The following is a 20,854-nucleotide window of genomic DNA, read 5'->3' as shown; positions in this document are numbered from 1 at the left end:
ATGATTTATATTTGATTATAAAAATAATTGGTATACAAAAAATTAATCGGGAAGTAATCAGATTAAACAGGTTATAATTAAATTAGACAGATATACTTAGATAATCTATGTTAGACGGAGATTAGTCATTAATTAAAACGAAAATGATATACCTAACAATTTTACGGGGTGTAATCAATACTACGTGGAAATTTTTAAAACATGAGTTTTAACACCAGGAATCTCGTGTAAGATATTCATGAGCTATAAAACATTAGTTTTTTTTTCTTCTGGTTAACCTCTAGTCAATCTCTGGATATTTCTTACTCTAATTTTCTTTTTGTTTTTTGTTTTTTTTGTTTGCTAACCATTGTTTACATGGTTTGATTTGTGGAATGACTAGCAATATATGGTTTTGGACAGAGATGACCCAATACTGTTTATTCCTCATGAGAATTACGTTGGTATGTTAGCTAGGAACCGTGTTAGCTTGATTGGGAGACCCCTTAACCCCAGAGAGCAAGACCTTCGACGTGTGATCTTCTCCTTACCTCATCTTTGGGGTATAGCTTTGCGGGTTCATGGACGAGTATTAGATGACAGTTATGTCCACTTCTTATTCTGTTCAGAAGTTGATCTGTTTACCGTTCTACGAAGGGGACCTTGGGTGAATTATAACGGGTTTGTCGCTTTGCAAAGGTGGGAAGACTTCCCTGAGCTGGATTTTTTTACTAGTATTGATCTGTGAGTCCAAATACGAGGTATACCTTTGCTTTATGTTTCAGAAGCAACTATTAGGTTTATTGCCAAAACTTTTGGGGAGGTGGTTCATCTGGATTTCAATGAAGAGACTACTTCGCAAATTGCTTTTATAAGAGTAAAGATAGGAATTAGAATCATAGAACGTTTGCATTTTTTTGGAAAAGTTAAATTTGAATCAGGTGAAAGGGCCACGATAGGTTTTGAGTATGAAAAACTCAAGAGGATTTGTACTAACTGTTCTTGCATCAACCATGATTCCTACCACTGCCCGTATCTTGTTCTACTAGTTTATCATGATGACATCCTTGATGTTCCAGTAGCCCCTATTTTTGAAGAAGCAGAGGGCTCCAACGTTTATAGCTTTGTGGACGAGAAGCCTTAATCTCTTAGTTCTGAGCTCTCCTCCTACTCTCCTATCTCACAACCTCCAAGACCTACTACTCCTGGGCCTAATCTGGAGGAATTCTTAGCTGCTTATCCTCACATAACTAGACTTTCTTCAAGCTCAAACTTTTTAGGAGTCTCATCAAAAGCTAAGGAAACTATCAGAGGGAAAGAAAAAGTTAATTATGAAAGTGGAGAGTGTTCTAAACGCAAGAAAGGGAAGCAAATTTTTTTGCAAACTTTGGGACCCTTTCTGCATTTTTTTGGCTTAAAACAATAATTCTCACTTTTCACTTCAAGAAAGTGGATGCTTTTGTTACACCTTTCGGTATATGGTCTGGTTAACAGATGAAGAAGTAAGGTTTTAGAAGAAACTAATGAAAACCTTTAACTGCATTTTTGATGATGATGGGGTGATAAGTAAGAAACTTTCACATCTTAAGCTTATGATGTATGCTTTAAGACCATTTCCAATGATCTTTATTGAATACTTGGTCTTGTTGTGCATGATTTGGAGTATACTATTTGATCAGTGTGTGTAATTTATATGTTTAGAAGGCAAATTTGGAGAAATGTTCTATCAGACTTGGGTCAACAATTCCAGAATATAATTACGATTGAAAGATATAATCTTATTCTCTGTTGAAATAGAGGAGATGTAATGAATAAAAAAAGTTAAAGTTAACTATATATATATAGTCATGCAGGGACTAAACAGCTTGTATTTTAGCAAATAAAACAAGTAGTGTTTGAGACAACAACGTAAGAGATGGCTCACAAAAGTTAAAAGCCAGGTTGGTACAAGTAGTAAGGGTCATGGTGTGTCCAATAACAATAAGGGTTATAGGCATAATATTGCAGTGCAAACTGGTCCTAGTTGGGTACATAGGTAGCTACTTGTATTTGTTGGTCATTTTGGTTATTGTTAACCCTTGCACCAATATATGCAAAATTGTACTTGGCCTCTCGTCTGTCTATTATAGGTTTTGGATTCTGGCAAGCCCTCGTTGCAGATTCAGAATCTCTAAATGTGACAAAGCCATAGCCCTGTGATCGTCCCTTTTCTCTATCGCAAACCACATTAACATAGATAATTTCTCCGAACTGTTGGAAGAAGCTTCTCAAACCTTCGTTTCTTGTTTTCCAAGGCAAACCTCCCACGGATATCTTGGTGTATTTCGTGTCAACGTTTTGGTTCGTGTAATGTCGAGCCATGTGAGCCATGTCTCTGTTGTGACTCTGCCACAAAGTCAAGAAACAAAAAAAAAAGTGAGAACAATTAGTAGAAAAGAAAAAGAAAATATATGAATGAATGAATGTGAATAAATAGTATATATATCCAAAACAAAATAAATAGTATAAGAAAAAGGAATTCTTCATTCTGCTTTCATTGTCCAATAAGAAATAGGAATTAGATAGTACAAAAAAGGAAGTTACATAGCAAAATATGTGCCTATCTAAATAATTTCCAATAATAATATAGACAACGGAACAAAATCAAATAGTCGAAATCAAATTCCCCAGGTTAGTTGTCAAAATTGTTTTTTTTTTAAAATATATATATATATATATATATATATATATATATTATATTTCTCAATTTTGATTCTCTGCATATATATGATTTAGGAAGCAATTTAAATATTTCTCAAGCTTACATCATTTAAACACAAAAGATACCCACAACACAAAGAATATATATATATATATATATATATATATATATATATATATTATAATGGATATTAACATTAAATTTACAATTTATATATAGCTTTGATATGTATATATTTTACACTCTTTCATCACGCATTTGTCATTCATTTTACTCACTTAACTCATTATTTTGCATTGTTTTTAGTCTCTTTTGTATAATATGCATGTTTAGGTAGTCTTTACATTGGTCTTGCATATTGGAGTTGTTTCAGGTGTTTAGGAGATGTGGAAAGCATCAAAAGCAAGCAGAGAGCAGGAAATCAGTCCAGCAACTCGACTTGCAGTCGTGCATGACTAGCGACTCGACCTGCACTACCCAGAGACCTGACTTAGACGTTCTTTCACCTCTTTGATCTAGTCAAATGAAAATCTTCCATTAGGATTCAACTTCTGACGTATTCTTCAAAGTTGTAGGGAGTTGAGTTATATTTCGAAAGCCGGTTATTTCAAGTCAATCGGAGACGTTTTTTAATAGTTATCACCGTTTTAGTGGATGCATATACACCCAGATTTCTGACTCGACCGGTGCTCCCGGAAGAGACGATGCTTCACTCGACCGACGCTCCTGGGAGAGACGACATTCCACTCGACCGACCACGCTAGACATGCGACTTGGACACTCTCCCAAGAAGAAGCACCAACATGCACTCGACCACCACGCTAGATATGCGACTCAAGCATCACCTCCAGGACTCAAGTCATGCGACTCCAGACATGCCACTCGACCGATGCGCCCAGAACTCATGTCATGCGATTCCAGACATGCGACTCCAGGATTCAAGTCATGCGAATCCAGACATGCGATTCGACCGATGCTCCCAAGACTCACATCAAGCGACTCCAGGATTCAAGTCATGCGACTCCAGACATGCGACTCGACCGATGCTCCCAGGAGAAACGACATTCCACTCGACCCACCATGCCTGGAATGGATGTCATCCCACTCGACCCACCATGCCTGGAAGAGATGACATTTGACTCGACCAACCACGCCAGACATACGACTAGAACGACCGATCTCGCACGCTTCAGAAGATTTCCGAACCGCCTCTCTATCTTGTCGTTTTATGTTTTAGGGCTTTCCATGTTTTGCTATAAATACTCTGTTAAGTCTTTACCCAAGAGATATCGTTTTGACCTTAAGGTTTATCTGTAGCCAGCTTAAATGTTTTCTTATTTTGTAATCCAGATATCTTTGATTTTATTGAGTTTTTGCATTAGATTTCTTATACAAAGTTGTTCATCTCATTTTTATCTATCTGATTATGGTTGATTCAATGTTTTATGGGTTTCCATCCTTGATATCATTTCTGGATCCGAGGTGTGTTAGAGTTCTTGATGATGAGATAAATTAGGTAAAGAATCTTAGTATGTAGGGTGTTTAAGTTTAGATTCGTATGATTCCCTTCTGGACTAGAGTTAAAAATACTAGTTTCTCTCTGATCAATTGGAACTAGGTCTTAGACGTTTCCACACCCAAAAGTTGTTTGATGAAATGTCTGACCAACTAGTGCCAGAGAATTACATTCCTAGCCTAAGAGATTAGTTGTCTAGGATGTTTATTGACGTGAGTGAACTTGTTTGTCATGCCTGCTTGATCATGTTTCTCTAGCTAGAGATAGGTTTGGAAGTGGATGAGTCTGAGTAGCTTTTGTCAAGAGATTGGATTTGCTAAGTTGTGATGTTTATTGTCTAGGGATAGTTTGTTTGTGGTATGTTAAACACTATATATGTATACTAGGAGTTTGTTTGTGACATGTTAAACACTATGTATACTAGGAGACTCCGCCGACATCAATTACTCTCATCTCTTAAGACTTCTATCTTTCTGATTGTTATTAGCATTTTTGAGACCATTTCTGTTATTATTGTTCGGTTCATGCTTAGACTTATTTCTGCTTTTACTCATTTATTTTTGCTTCTTGTCATGCATGTTCGTTTCTAATCTTGTAGTTCATTTCCATTATGTGTTTCAACCATTCTAGGATTGTTAGATATAAACCCACTCTTTGAATTGACTTGACTTATGATACTTTGATTGTATTTTGAGTGATAGCAAAGTTCTCAACTGGATTGACACCTTAAATACTACAACTACATAAGGTTAATTAAACCTGCTAGAATAGACACACAAAAATTCTAGTATCAAGCTTACTCCCCCATCATCCAATAGTTCTAATGACGTCTTTGTAATCTAAAGTTACTATGTTTTCATGTTTGTTGTAATAACATTGAATACTCTGTTTTCATGTTTGTTGTAATAATCTTGATATCTATAAAATGTACTTTGAAAAAAAACCATTGTTTACATAACAAACTCTTACAAAAAACACTATTAAAAAAATAACTCTTACAAAAAAATATTTTTTATTGTTAAATGTATTTTAAGTTACGTTTTAATTTTAATTATTTTCAAAATTTTAAATCTGATTCTTAAGAAATAAAGATTTATGCTTGTGGATTCTAAAATCTTTACAGTATACTTTGGATTGTATTTCTAGTAATTCACTCATAGAGTCCACTGATTAGTATACACATTTACTCATAAAATTCATTTCAAAAGCTTAAAAATATATATATTTAATTTTAAATATGTATTAATAGATTTCATCACTGAAGTATTTATCAAACTTAAATGGAGTTTTAAAACATGATTTACAAAAATAAGATCAAATAATTACACCAAGGATGTTGTAATACGTACATATATAACTTAACATTAATTACATAAGAGAGAGTGCGATTTAGATCATATTTTATACAGATTTCTATGAATTTTTTTTTCTCGTTTAATAATACATTATCATTTGAAAATATCTACGATTTGTATACACCACTCTTTTGTCAGCATGTAACTCGTATATACATCTGTGCCCTTTTGTCGTTTCCTTCTAAAAGCAAAGATCCACAAACCAAGAGATAAACTTACCAATTTAAGAGAGGTTTGAACTTAAACCCACGATTTCACATAAAAGCCCATCGTATCTTGATTCCACGTACCGTCGTATATGCATGTTGTTAAAGTATATGACGACAAAAAAAAAATCTTAGACCACATGTAGAGAATATATACTTGCACCAATCCAATGTATCTCTAAGGCTATAAAGTCACGTTAAAATAAATTCATGAACTAACCAACGAAGAGAGATGGCGGCTGGTTCTTCGAGTTTTGGGATTGAACAACTTCGAAAAGGATGTTACTATCAGTGGATGGGCTTACAAGCTAAACACATCGTTGATCTCAAAGAAGCACTCATAAATCATCATCGAGCAAGCGGCGACGATCACAAACTCGGAGAACTCGTTGGTCAAATCCTCAATGACTTCAAAAGGTACGCCGAGAAACGATCGGAGCTCTCTGGCCGAAGCTGCTCAAGCTACCTTTCACCGTCGTGGAACTCTTCTCTAGAGAATGGTTTGCTATGGATGGGAGGATGTCGCCCTTCTTCTTTCATTAGAGTTATTTACGCTCTATGTGGATCCCAAGCCGAGACGCAGCTTTCTCAATATCTTCTCAAGATCGATGAAAGCGTCGAAGTAAACCATAGTGGTTTCATGAGTGATCTTACCGCGACACAGCTTGCAAAAATCAATGAGTTGCATATGAAGGTCATAGAGAAAGAAGACAAGATAACAAAGAAATCGGCGAATTTGCAAGAGAATGTTGCGGATATGCCTATCGCCATCGCGGCTTACACCATGGATTTGGTTGATGGCAATGTGGTGGTGAAGGATGCTTTAGATAAACACGAGGAGGACATGGCGGCTTTAATGGCGGAAGCTGATAAGCTGCGGTTTGAGACGCTTAGGAAGATCGTGGAGATTGTTACACCGGTTCAAGCGGCCGAGTTTTTGCTTGCCGGGAAAAGACTACACGTGTCGTTGCACGAGTGGGGAAGAGTAAGAGAAGAGGGACGTTTTGGGTGTGCACGTGCTGAGGATGCTACCGCCGCAGGAGGTGGAACGCGGAAGTCGAAGAGATCAGCCACTTGTTAATGTGAGCGTGCATGAGTTTAAAAGTTGAATGTATAATATAAGGGTAAGTTTGCGTTTTAGTACGTTTTTGTAATCTTGTGTAATATTTGTCCAAGTAGAGATAAGAACATGTTAAGTGTCTTGTAATATGTGTACGAGTGAATGCGGCCTGCGGCGCAGTTAGGAGATGATGCAAGCATAAGCTTTTGTTTTTGTTTTATATAATGAATAACAAAAGATGCTAAATGTCAAGAGACGTTCTTTTTTGTTTTTGTATGAATACAAAATAAATTGTTGTGGTTTCGCTCTAAACACCATGATTTTTCTTTGAGTAATTTTATTTGTTCACTATGTAGGATTAAAGTATATATTATGCAATTTCTCTTTTCTTAATTTAGTTTGATTTAAGAAATTATATTGTATTTTTAGCTGTAATGACTCACAAATTGGAGTAAATAATTTTGAACAATATATTTAAAATCTAGTAAATATTTCATCAATATACGTTGGAAATTGCTGCTTGGCAGTATTGAATCTTTATATCATTCGAATAATCTTTTTCACTAAGTTTTAGATTCCTTTTCACAAAGTAAAAAAAAAAAAAAAACAGTATATACATATATTTGTTGGTAACCAGAAGGAGATATTTATATGAATCAGACAAATCAAACACTCGAAGGTTCAAAAGGTGTGACATGTACACCTGCCGATGAGTAAAAGGTTTGCGTGGCAAGTATATCACCTTGTTCCCCAACACGCTAGCTAGATGGAGAGTGCACAAGGGCTTACCATAAATAAGTACTTATAAAATATCGGTCTTAAAAAAAACGTTAAGCGGTATGTGGGTGGAGATCCAGCGCCTAGCATCTAAAATGCTTAGTTAGAAATTTAGGCATTTTTAAGCGGTTTAGGCGTTTACAATAGGAACATTATATGTAAAATTATGTAAAAATATATGTTAGAAGAAAGAAATAATAATAAATCATAAATTAAAATTAGTAAAAATACATTTATTTAATTTAGATTAATAACATACAAATATTTATAAATATGTATATGAATATAAAACATAAAAAAATTAAATATATGTAGTTAAAAATAAAAAAATATACATTAAAATAATATTATATGATTTTAAGCGGTCTAAGCGGTCGTCTAGACGTCTGCTTAGCGTCTAGCGCCTAGACGGTGCCTAAGCGATCGCCTAGACAACTTTTTTGAACACTATAAAATATGAGACTTGACATATAATAAGTTTAGAAATGTTTGAATCGTCTTATATCACCCAATTAATCTGAGGGTTGCAAATTAACTTAAAGCTCTCTAAAAATTACTTTAGTTTCATAAAATATAATAAATAAGGAAAATGCTATGTGTACATATTATTTTTTGGTCTGCTGTACATAAATCTTTATCATTACCATATTTAAGGGACATTGCACAATTTTTTTAAAATTATACTATATAGTACTACTAGATTAGGACCCGTCCGATGTGCGGGTTTATAATTTTTAAAACAAAAATTAAATTTATCAAAGAATATAAATAAATATTTTTAGTAAGTAAATAGATACATTGAGGTGTCCATTGTGATATTTGATGTAAAAGATGCGACTCTACGGTTGAAACTATTAATCACGTTTTTATTTTGAATGTCCTCGTTCGTGTGAAGTTTGAGATTTATCTCTAACTCCGGTCTTGTCAGAGGGTTTACCATATGAGTCGGTGTACTCGAATTTGGATTTTTTTTTCCGGAGGGACGCCTCTCAACAGGGTGATCCTGATCAACTTCTTCAATTACCATGGATTTTATAGGCAATCTGGAAGGCCATAAAAAAAATCAAGGTTAAGAGATAGAGGCGAATGATATAATTACTCAGACTTTGGGCGATAATTTAGTCTGGGAATAGGCGATCTCTTTTACGGCAGTCATGTCAGCTCCATCTTCGTATTCAGATGTCCAGGTTTCTTCACCTCATTGTCAGATTGATGGTTCTTGGAAAGCAACCAATATGCATTCATGATTGGGCTGGTGGTGTTGCGTTGGTGAGGAGCGAACCTTGTTGTTAGGGGCCAAGTGTCTATGACGGACCCCCTGCATTCGGAGTTAGAAGCGTTGTTATGGGCCATTGAGCGGATACGTGCTGCAGGAATCGCTTGTCAACGTTTCGAGACTAATTGTGCTGAGTTACTTACTATGGTGCAGTCCCCTGAATAGTAGCCGTCCTTGTCGAACATGCTCGATGAGTTTAACTCGCTGGAATCCTTCCCACTATTCTCCATCTTTTGGATCCCGCGCGCATCAAATACGAAGGCGGATTGTCTTGTCGTGCTTCGCGTTCTCTTATCTCTGAAGTTTTTTTTGTAAACCCCTTCCCTCCAGCTTGGACAACTAACCGCAGAATTTCCTTTTAATTTATTGTTTGGTTGAAAAAAATAAATAAATACATACATTTTTAGTTAAATAAAATAGTTGTAGAAGAGTTCCAAGTTATAAAAATTAAATTAAATTAAATTTAACAAAGAATACATATTTGATTTTTTTTTTAAGTAAAAACAATGTATAAAAATGAAGATAAATTTTTAGTTATAGAAAATAGCTGTTTTTTTTTGCTATAATACACTAATGTATATCCATTTACAAATCTACTATCTATATTACCACTAAAAGTGTATTTGTACACACAAATATTTTTTACTGTTAAAATATACTTTTTAGTCTTTACTACTACCAACAAATTGTCTTTTTTTTTTTTTTCAACCAAACATTAATAGATTAAAATAAAACTCCAAGATTGGTTGCCCAAACAGGAGGATAAGAGTTTACAAAAGATGATTCAGAAAATAGAGATCTAGAAGACTGAGCAAAACAATCCACCCTTACGTTGACATCTCGTGGTATCCTGTCGAGGGTGAAGGAAAGATAAGAAGTTCGGAGCAAAGCAAAGTCCTCCAACAAATTCGAGAAAGCAGGCCAATCGTCCGGCGTCTGCACCATTACAACTAACTCTGCACAGTCTGTCTCGAAAGCTTGGCAAACAACTCCCGCTTCCAGTAAGGAAGCCATAGCCCAGATCAGCGCTTGTAATTCCGCATGTAAGGGAGTTAGGCTTCATCGTTGACTCTGTGCTCCCAAAAGAAGCGTTGAATCTTCTCCACTGCAGCACCACCAGCCCAGACCCTGAAACGAATCCGTACATTTCCAAGAGCCATCCACCTGACAACGGGAAAGGGACCCCTCTCCTCCAATAAAGGCGGAGGGTCCAGATAACGTGCCGAGAAAGATTTGGTCTCCATCCACAATAATTTATCGTTAGCCGCTTGATTCAAAATTTCTGTTGGCTCTAGCTCGATACCTTGAAAAACTTTTTTGTTCCTATCTTTCCAAATTGACCATACCACCCATGGAAGACGAAGGGCTATATCTGAAACCCCAGATTGGGAAAAAGCCCGCCAGAATATGAAATCTAAATTCGCATAGATCGAGTCATATGGGAAACCTCCCTGATCTAGCACCACTGGAGACAACTCCCAAATACTTCGCAACTGTGGACATCCAAAAAGCGCATGATTTATAGTCTCTACTGCAGAATCACACCTCTTACACAAAGCATCACAGCGGACACCCCGATTCGCAAGCCGTTCTAACACCGGAAGAGTACACGACCCAATCTGCCAGAAAAGTGTTGAATCCTCGAGGGTACATCCAACTTCCAAGATTGTGCCCACAAGGCCACACAAGTTGGCCCATACTCAACATCCGCAAGTAAATCCTGGGCCAACCGATAACCTGATTTGACCGAATACTTTCCTGATTTAGTAAAATGCCATCATAGTCTATCCAGCTGAGAATTTTTACTGACCGGCATACTCCGAATAAGAGAGATATCCACTGGATCAAAGAATTCCTCCAGAGTAGGCAAATGCTAGTCCTTCGTAACTGGATTAATTAAATGATTAACCATCAAACTCGGCAACCACAACCTCCCCCGACCATTTGCTGGTCGTGGACGAATGTCAGGTAACCATGGATCTCGCCAGACCGAAATCGAACAACCCGAACCTACCGCCCATCTCGCTCCCTGTTCCACCAACCCATTAGTAGAGTAAATACTTCTCCATGCAAATGAAGGTTTATTTGGTTTCTTTGCCATAAGAGGATGTTTGTTCCTGAAATATCGTTCTTTCATCACACGGGCCAAAACTGTTTAGCCAGCATGGCTTCATTGAATTGTTCCAAAGCACGGAAACCTAATCCTCCTTCACATTTATCTCTACACAATCTATCCCAAGCAACCCAGTGCATACCTCGAGCCTTGTCATTAGACTTCCACCAGAAGGTAGCTATAGCACTCGTTAATTTAGACGTCAAATCCTGTGGTAGCATGTAACAGGACATAACATGGGTGGGAAGAGCCAACGCCACCGATTTAATCATGATTTCCTTACCACCCTTTGATAAACACTTGGCAGACGAACCATTAACGCGATCATCTAAACGATCTTTAACATAACTAAAAACCTTGGCTTTTGAGCCTTGCAGGTTTTCGGGAATACCCAGATACAAACCCATGCCGCCTTCCTTAGAAATACCAATTGATATATCATGGTTTTTAGGTGTTCTTAGCCATGATATAAGTCTTATTTATAGAGTCTTTTGGTGTTTTTAGAGTCTTTTTGAGTATTTATAGGATTTAGCATGGATGGGAGCATAATGGAGCTAAATAGGAGGATTTGGAGCATAATCAAGCATTGAGGCTGAGCTACAAGGTTGGGAGACGAAATTCAGAGACTTGCATCGGTCGATGCAAGTGATGTGTCGATCGATGCAGTATCCAAAATAAGAATTGGAAGTTTTCCCATAAGTTTTGAAGATTTACAAAATTGCCCCAAAGTTTTCCATATTTACATCATTAGTCCCTAGCCGTGTTTTAGGAATATAAATAGGATTTTTGGGTCATTGTTTAGACCTAAGCTTTATTTTTCCCTGCAAATTTTGAGAGCAAAACCCTGTGAGAGATTTTAGAGAGCTTTTGGAGAGAAGAATCAAGACTCCTTCAGAGAAGATTCAGAACTCCTTTACTTCTTCTATAGTCTCTTTCTTAATGCAATTTATTCAGAAGATGTTTTGTGTTTCATTGATTATGTCTAAGTAGATCTGCTTGTTAGGTTTAGGGTTTCTCATTAGGGATTTCATGGATTATTAGATCTGTTATTATTTAGGATTCATTATCTTTCTTGTTCTTCACCATAGGTTGTTTTTAATGCTAGATCTTTGATTAGTCATCTGGATTTAGATCTTAGGATTATTGATTGGTATGAGAATATAATTGATTTTCCTAATAAAAACTTTGGTGAGCAAAATTACTTTTTGCAAAGAGACTTGAATTAGTGATTTTGTGAACTTATCTAAACTTGATTTTATTACTGGTTTTTAACTTGAATTTTGCAAAGATATTTGGATTTTTGGGTTTTAAAACTTAGATAATATTTGCAGTGAGAACTGATTTATTTTATAATTATGTTTAGAGTTCAAGAACGGTGCTTAATTGTTGAATCCTGCTTACTTAATTAATTGATCTGATTTTCCATGATTTCCTGAGAATTTCCCTAGGCCTAGCGTTTATTCCATCTGAATTTACATCTCTTTTATTTTCTGTTTAATCTTGCAATTTAATTAAAATATTTATGTTTAGCATAATTAAAAGATTATTAAATCTATTGTGTGAATCTAGAGTTCTTGTGGATTCGATCTCTAAGTACTACAATTGATCTCTTAATTTGAGAGAGTAGCTCAGGGCTAAATTTGAGCATATCAAATTTTGGCGCCGTTGCCGGGGACTCTTTTGATTCACCATTAGATTAAAGTCTTTGATTTTGTCTAGATTTTTCTTTTTCTATTTTACTCACACGCTTTTGTTTCTTTTCTCTTGTGTGTTTTAGGTACATGCCTAAGCCTAGCACCAGGAAAAATCCTACTGGTCTAGTGTGAAGCTTACAAACCAAGAGTTAGGACAACTAGAGCGTGAAAACACAAAAGCAGCCAAGTCAGTGAAGATGGCCAATACAATCATATTGAGACCTGATGAGGCTGGGGTTTTGAAGGATCAAGAGGGTAATGTGTACAACGAGCAAGGCCAGAAACTTGATGCTGATGGACGAGTCATTCAGGAGGAACTCGTCGTCGCCGATGGGAATGCAGATGGCGTCGATTGACGCAACGATGGCATCGATCGACGCAACCAGGAAGGCATCGACCGACGCAATGCCAGAGCTGATGCGGAGAATGTTCAAAGGTGACGGGATGACAATGGAGACCTTGTTAAGACGCTTGCAGATTTCAACAGACCAGACTTATTCTATGAGAACCGCTCCGCAGTTATCCCTCCTCCATTCCCAAGGAATGATTTTGAGCTGAAGCCTGCCTACTTCGCTCTTGTTGGACAAAGGCCATTCCAGAACCGGACACATGAGAAGCCTCTAGACCATATTGAACACTTTGAGGACATAGTCACAAGCATCAAGGCTAATGGAGTAACAGAGGACTATCTACACTGCAAGCTTTTCCCCTACTCTCTTGCTGGGGAAGCTTCTCATTGGCTAAGGCAGCTGAAACCAGGATCTCTGAAGACCTGGAATGACATCAAGGTAGCTTTCTTGAACTGCTTCTATGATGATGTGATGTCTGATGAGCTGAGGATCAAGCTCTCTACCTTTAGACAAGGACCAGCTGAATCTTACAAAGCTGCTTGGGTAAGGTTCAAAGCATACCAGAGGGACTGTCCACATCATGGTTTCTCAGAGGTGCAGTTGATTAGTATCTTCTTCAGTGGTATTGATTGGAGGTATCAGATGGCTTTGGATGCAGCTAGTGATGGGAACTTCAAGACAAGGTATCCAGATGACGCTGAAAAGTTGATAGAAAGGCTAGCATCAAGCAACAGTACCAAGAATGCAGACTTAGAGCAGAGAAGGGCACATGAAGGACATGATTCAAATCAGTTTGCTACGGTGAATGCTAAGTTGGATACAGTGCACAATCTTCTTGTGGGAAAGAAGTCTGTCCATTTTGCCGAAGATGTTAAGACATTTGAGCCAAAGCCAGAGACTACAGAAGAAGATGTCAACTATGTGTATGGAGCTGGATATCAGGGTCAGAAATTTGGAAATCAACAAAGCAATAGACCTTACAGTGGGAACTCTACAGGCTACATGCCTAAGCCAGATTACCAGAAGCAACAACAGAACACCGGCTTTACAAGGACCTATGGTAATTCTTCTTATCAGTCTCCACCTCCACAGACTTCTGAGAGTGGAATGGAGGCCATGCTTGATCAAATTCTTTAAGGACAAGAGCTGTTGACAGTGACATTCAATGGGAAGATTGATAATGTCTACAATGAACTGACTGGGAAGTTTGATGCATTAAACACTCATGTCAAGAAGCTGGAAAATCAAGTGATTCAGACTGCTGGGTCTGTTAAAAGACAAGAGGAAATTCTTTCTAGAAGAACTGAGAACCCCAAGCATGCTTGTAATGCGATTTTGGTGAAGGAAGAAGATGAAGATACGTCAGTCGGTCCAGCATCGATCGACACTACACAAGAGCATCGATTGATGCAATCATTACCAAGCATCGATCGACGCAATGTCAGCATCGATCGACACCCCCCATAGACAGCTATGGTTTCTGTTCCAGTTCAACCATCCGATTCAGAGCAAGCCTACAAGCCTAAAGTTCCTTTTCCCAATCCTAGGAGATCCAAACAAGAGATTGAAGAAGCTAGATGCAAAGCTATGATGGACAAGGTAATGATTGAGATGCCTTTGATTGATGCTGTCAAGTTTTCTCCTGGTATTAAGAGATATGTAAAGAGGATGGTCACCAATGGTTTGAGTCCTGAGGAAGGAGTACTGCTTACAAAGGATGTCAGCTCAATTCTGTTGAAGCAGCCTCCACAGAGGAAGAAGGATAAGAAGCATGAGGTGGTTGTCTCTAAGGAAGTAAGTGCAGTGATTCAGAGTAGGATTGCAGAGAAGTAACCAGATCCTGGAAGTTTTGTGTTAGATTGCTCTATCTCCACAGGAAGGTTTCCTCACTCTCTATGTGATCTTGGCTCTAGTGTCAACTTGATGCCACATTCTGTTGCTGTAAGACTTGGATGACGGATTTTAAGCCAACTAAGATCTCTCTTATCTTAGCTGATCGATCTAGGAGGATTCCTGAAGGTGTCTTAGAGGATATTCCAATCAGGATTGGAGATTGCATGATTCTCACTGACTTTGTGGTGGAATATGACAAAGAGCCTAGTGATCCTCTCATCTAAGGACGCTCATTCTTGGCTACAGCTGGTGCCATCATTGATGTTAAGAACGGATACATATCTTTGAATGTGGATGATTTGGTCATGAGAAGAGCTTCCACCATTGATGGTCAGACATTTTCTGTGAAGATTGCTTCTGATGATGATCCACTCATAGAGCTTCATGAAGACATTACTGCTGGGTATGTCAAAGAGTTGGAGACTATTGAGAAAGTGAGCAAGCAAGCTGCTAAGCTTGAAGATTGGAGTGGAAATCATCTAATCAATACTAGAGACCATGATGAGGTTCTGATGCATGACAAGTCGCTGGTAGATGACGTTTTTGTAATGGAAACACAGATTGCTGAGGTTAGTTGCAGAAGCGTTGAAGAAGCACGAGTTGCAGGCCGAGCATCGATCGATGCAGCTGTTGCATCGATCGACACTCCTTCCAGAGTCAGCTCGGACTTGTCCAAAATCGAAGATTCTCGTGTTGGATCCTTAACTGCAAGTCTTAGACCAGTTGTAAAGCTGAAATCTCACCATTCCACAGTCCATAACCCACAGGTAAGGCCGAGGTATGCTTCACCTTCTCCTATCATCAATAAGAATTTGAAAGGTACAAAAACTGTTGTGCAGTTAGCCAAGCCACGAGATTATCGTAGAGTGCTTGTTTCTTCTTTTGATGATTTTGTAGGACTTAAAAGAAAGCCAAACACACCTCAGTCCCACCCTGGTCCTGTTCCTTACATCCTTGGCCGATCTCATGCACATACTGCCTACACACCACCTTGGATGAAGAGGACATACTCTCGGAAGCATTCACTGCCATGTTCCGATCCACCGGATACCTGAGATCCGACACAGTCAAGCTAATGACTGAAAACAAGCGCTTAGTGGGAGGCAACCCACTGGTAGGTTTTTCTTTTTTATTTTTCTTTTGATTTTCATTTATTTTTATTTTATTCGCCAATCTCATACTTGATAACACTGGGGACAATGTTGTTTAAGTATAGGGGAGGCAGTTACAAAATACGTTTTTGTTTTTGAGAGTCACTCGGAAAAAAAAAATGGTTTTATTAAGTCAAAATTTTGTTGGGAACTATGACTTTTCTTTTTAGTGTACTGCCTTGGTTGATTAATGCTGCAGATTGAATCCACAAATCCGACTAATGAAAAATCCAATGGCTGATCAGCGAACCAGAGACATCCAAATTTTCAACAGAATCCATAAAAGCTTGAGGTAATTTCTGTACTTTTCTTTTAACCTCATCAAGGAGATTGATGTTCATAGAGCTTGACTCCTTGTTCATACCTGACAAGTAAGGCTACAAAAGAAAATGGTATTCCTCTCCCTTATTCATGTTAAGAAAAATCCTGAGAGCTTTGTTAAAAAAAAAGAGAATAAAAGATGAGATGATTTTGATCAGTTTAGAGAGGTAGGTAAATTACCTGTGACCTCATTATTCAACTCTTAAGTCAAATGATCACACAAATCTTGGAAGCAAGGGGTAGGTAAATTACCAATGACCCCATTATTCGCCTACAACTTTGAAAAAAGAAAAAAAAAACAAAGTAAAGCTCTAAGGAAAATTAAAAAGAATAAGTTTTGGGGAGAGAAAGAGTACCACATATGGTAAAAGATATGTCTTGCTTGTTATGGTATTGTACGGGAATGAGTCTAGAAGGTTCTTGATATTGATCAAATTGATGAGACTCACCGATGAAAGCTTAATGGAGGAAGTAGTGGAATTTGGTTTGAATTTGGGATGCTATGAAAGTCAATGGAGAAGTACATGGTGGTTTGATTTGGATTTATCTGCTAAGCATGTGGATTAAGGTTTGGATGATCATGGCATTACTTTAAAAATAAAATGAGTTCCTGTGTTTTCAAACCTCTTTCACAGATGAAGTTTATGTTTTGCTTGAGTGCAAGCAAAGGCTAAGTCTGGGGGAGTTGATATATCATGGTTTTTAGGTGTTTTTAGCCATGATATAAGTCTTATTTATAGAGTCTTTTGGTGTTTTTAGAGTCTTTTTGAGTATTTATAGGATTTAGCATGGATGGGAGCATAATGGAGCTAAATAGGAGGATTTGGAGCATAATCAAGCATTGAGGCTGAGCTACAAGGTTGGGAGACGAAGTTCAGAGACTTGCATCGGTCGATGCAAGTGATGTGTCGATCGATGCAGTATCCAAAATAAGAATTGGAAGTTTTCCCATAAGTTTTGAAGATTTACAAAATTGCCCCAAAGTTTTCCATATTTACATCATTAGTCCCTAGCCGTGTTTTAGGAATATAAATAGGATTTTTGGGTCATTGTTTAGACCTAAGCTTTATTTTTCCCTGCAAATTTTGAGAGCAAAACCCTGTGAGAGATTTTAGAGAGCTTTTGGAGAGAAGAATCAAGACTCCTTCAGAGAAGATTCAGAACTCCTTTACTTCTTCTATAGTCTCTTTCTTAATGCAATTTATTCAGAAGATGTTTTGTGTTTCATTGATTATGTCTAAGTAGATCTGCTTGTTAGGTTTAGGGTTTCTCATTAGGGATTTCATGGATTATTAGATCTGTTATTATTTAGGATTCATTATCTTTCTTGTTCTTCACCATAGGTTGTTTTTAATGCTAGATCTTTGATTAGTCATCTGGATTTAGATCTTAGGATTATTGATTGGTATGAGAATATAATTGATTTTCCTGATAAAACCTTTGGTGAGCAAAATTACTTTTTGCAAAGAGATTTGAATTAGTGATTTTGTGAACTTATCTAAACTTGATTTTATTGCTGGTTTTTAACTTGAATTTTGCAAAGAGATTTGGATTTTTGGGTTTTAAAACTTAGATAATATTTGCAGTGAGAACTGATTTATTTTATAATTGTGTTTAGAGTTCAAGAACGGTGCTTAATTGTTGAATCCTGCTTACTTAATTAATTGATCTGATTTTCCATGATTTCCTGAGAATTTCCCTAGGCCTAGCGTTTATTCCATCTGAATTTACATCTCTTTTATTTTCTGTTTAATCTTGCAATTTAATTAAAATATTTCTGTTTAGCATAATTAAAAGATTATTAAATCTATTGTGTGAATCTAGAGTTCTTGTGGATTCGATCCCTAAGTACTACAAATGATCTCTTAATTTGAGAGAGTAGCTCAGGGTTAAATTTGAGCATATCACCAATAACAGATTTCAATTGTGATCGTACGTCAGCAGGAACCTTTTTGCCAAACATGATAGAGGATTTATTCAGATTAACCTCTTGTCCTGAAGCTCTACCATAACTGCCTATTATGTCCATCACCGTCCTACATTCATTCGTCGTTGCCTTACAAAAAAACAGACTATCATCCGCGAACAACAAGTGCGAAACCATAGGACTATCACGGGCGATAGTGATACCCGTTAATTTCTTCTCCCGTTCTGCTTTTTTAATATTAGCTATCAAAACCTCTGTGCAAAGTATAAATAAATATGGCGAAAGAGGATCCCCCTGGCGTCATCCCCTTTGTGGTCTAATAAAGCCATGGGGCTGACCATTTAAAAGAACTTGATACGACACTGACGAAACACACCACATTATCCACGAAATCCATTTCCTGTCAAATCCTAATTGAACCAAGACCGCCTCCAAAAAATCCCATTCAACCCGATCATAAGCCTTACTCATATCCGTTTTAAATGCCAGAAACTCCGAATTACACCGACGGTCAGTATTTAGCCCATGAAACATTTCCTGAGCAACCAGGATATTATCTGTAATTAACCGACCAGAGACAAAGGCTGATTGTGTTTCTGAAACCAAAAGAAGCAAAAGAAGCTTCAGACGAAAACACAATACTTTAGAAATAATTTTGCAGCTCACATTGCATAGACTAATCGGCCTGAACTCTGCCATCCGCTGGGGCCGTTCAACTTAGGAATAAGGCAAATATTAGTCTCATTTAAAAGCGGATCAAAACTGCCAGTTCGAAAAAAATCCTTAACCAAAGCCACTAAATCTCCTTTAAGAGAGGGCCAGAACCTCTGAAAAAACAGAGCCGTCATCCCGTCAGGTCTTGGAGTTTTCTCCGGATGCATAGACAAAACAAAGCCTTTCGGATTCCTCCTTCCGAGATATCCCAAGTTAAGGCTCTATTCATGCTATCCGTAATAATTGGGTTAATTGCTTGCAGCATTTCTGAAATACCCCCACCGTCAGATTTCTTAAACAGATCCCCAAAGTAAGTCGTAGCAATGTGCTCCATACCCGTAGATGATTCATCCCAAACATTATTAGCATCAAATAAACCAATAATCCGATTACGCACCCGACGTTGTTTGGTGGATGCATGAAAGTAGGTAGTGTTTTTATCCCCAACCCTTAACCAAAATTTCCTACTCCTCTGCTGCCAGTAAATCTCCTCATCACGGTAAGCCTCCTTCAATTTCTTCTCAATTCCCCGAATTTCCTCCTGTGTAATTGAATCATCCATCTTTGCATCTTGTAGGGCCGTCTTCAAAGACGAGATGATCGATGGACCAGTACTGACATTATTTTTCCGCCACCACAAAATCGAGTTCCTACAATTCCTTATCTTGTCGACAAAACCCGGAATCCAAAAATTCCTTGTCCGATTCCACCCCGACTCAACCTCACCAACTAATCCCTCCTTCCCCAACCAACGCTTATCAAACCTGAACTGCCTCTGCCGTCGCCGGACCGCTGTCAAACAGGTAGCTAAAATTGGACAATGATCCGACCCTATCATCTCCAAATAATCAACTTTCGAGTTTGGGAAGAATCCATGCCAATCCTCGTTACCCAAAGCCCGATCTAATCGACACCGGACCACCTGATTATTACAACGATTCCCTCGCCAAGATAAGTGTTCCCCATAACAAGGAAATTCCAACATCCCACAATGTCGAAGCATAGAAATAAATGGCTTAAAAGAAGAAACTGAACGCAAGGCACCCCCCTGCTTTTCATGATTCCCAACTAATTCATTAAAATCTTCAATTATAAACCAAGGATCAATGCGGAATGAGCCAATATTCGTTAATTTATCCCAAACTTTGTGACGGTTTTGGGGGACCGGATCCCCATAAACAAAAGACATAAATACGGTTTGTTGCCCAATTGAAACTTGTGTATCAATAATACGATCATTATCAAAAAGAATAGAAAGGTTTAATTCATTCTTAAAAAACAACTAAACCACCACTAGCCCCGTGGGGTTCAACAGTAAACAATTTAATATAGCCAAACTTATTTTGAAATTTCTGTAAATAAGAAAAATATTTCTTTGTCTCTGATAAAAATAAAATATCTGGCCTATGCTTCCTCCACAAATCACCCAAGTAATTCTCTGTCAGATCAGCCCCAATGCCCTGATAGTTCCAGCTTAGAACCTTCACGTTTGAGCCGGTGGTTTCGGGAGAGCCACCGTCCCTTTCTTAACAGGCCGACTTCCGCCACCCATAGAGCTGCCATCTTTTGCTTTTTGACCTTGCTTTCCCACACCCGCCTGTTTTGTACCCTTACCTACAGATTTTAAAGATAAAACTTTAGCCATCAGTCGTTTTCCAGGTGAAGCCAAAGGTAAAGTATTCATCTTCGATGTGTAGATCCCTTTTCTAGTTTGTGGACTACCCGCCTTAGGTTTAACCTTGTCCTGCTTTCCCAAAGAAACTGATGCCATAGCAGAATTCATATCCATCATACTCACAGAGAGAGAATCAGAAGCATGAG

General features: G+C 37.7%; 2 protein-coding genes, 1 non-coding gene and 2 pseudogenes across 3 annotated transcripts; 2 read left to right on the top strand and 3 right to left on the bottom strand.

Annotated features, from left to right (window-relative positions):
* The first annotated feature begins 361 nt into the window (after positions 1 to 361).
* Positions 362 to 1,123, top strand: LOC147930501 (uncharacterized protein At4g02000-like; annotated as a pseudogene).
* An 875-nt stretch (positions 1,124 to 1,998) lies between these two features.
* Positions 1,999 to 2,349, bottom strand: LOC147930500 (uncharacterized; annotated as a pseudogene).
* Positions 2,350 to 5,935: 3,586 nt separating this feature from the next.
* On the top strand, positions 5,936 to 7,069 carry LOC104731707 (protein DOG1-like 3). Its single transcript, XM_010451179.3, has one exon. The coding sequence runs from the start codon at positions 5,990 to 5,992 to the stop codon at positions 6,836 to 6,838; it is 849 nt and encodes a 282-aa protein (XP_010449481.1). The 5' UTR covers positions 5,936 to 5,989; the 3' UTR covers positions 6,839 to 7,069.
* Positions 7,070 to 13,507: 6,438 nt separating this feature from the next.
* On the bottom strand, positions 13,508 to 13,614 carry LOC147930499 (small nucleolar RNA R71). The gene has a single exon (XR_015576931.1). It is a non-coding gene; the product is annotated as a small nucleolar RNA R71 (small nucleolar RNA).
* Positions 13,615 to 19,163: 5,549 nt separating this feature from the next.
* LOC147930498 (uncharacterized) lies at positions 19,164 to 20,018 on the bottom strand. Its single transcript, XM_087476898.1, has one exon. It carries the CDS (start codon positions 20,016 to 20,018, stop codon positions 19,164 to 19,166), a length of 855 nt encoding a protein of 284 aa, XP_087333024.1.
* Positions 20,019 to 20,854: the final 836 nt, after the last annotated feature.

The sequence above is a fragment of the Camelina sativa genome, chromosome 12 (genome assembly GCF_030686135.1).
Source record: "Camelina sativa cultivar CO46 ecotype springtype chromosome 12, ASM3068613v1".
Lineage (NCBI taxonomy): Eukaryota > Viridiplantae > Streptophyta > Magnoliopsida > Brassicales > Brassicaceae > Camelina > Camelina sativa.
This window is presented reverse-complemented; position numbering and strand designations above follow the sequence as displayed.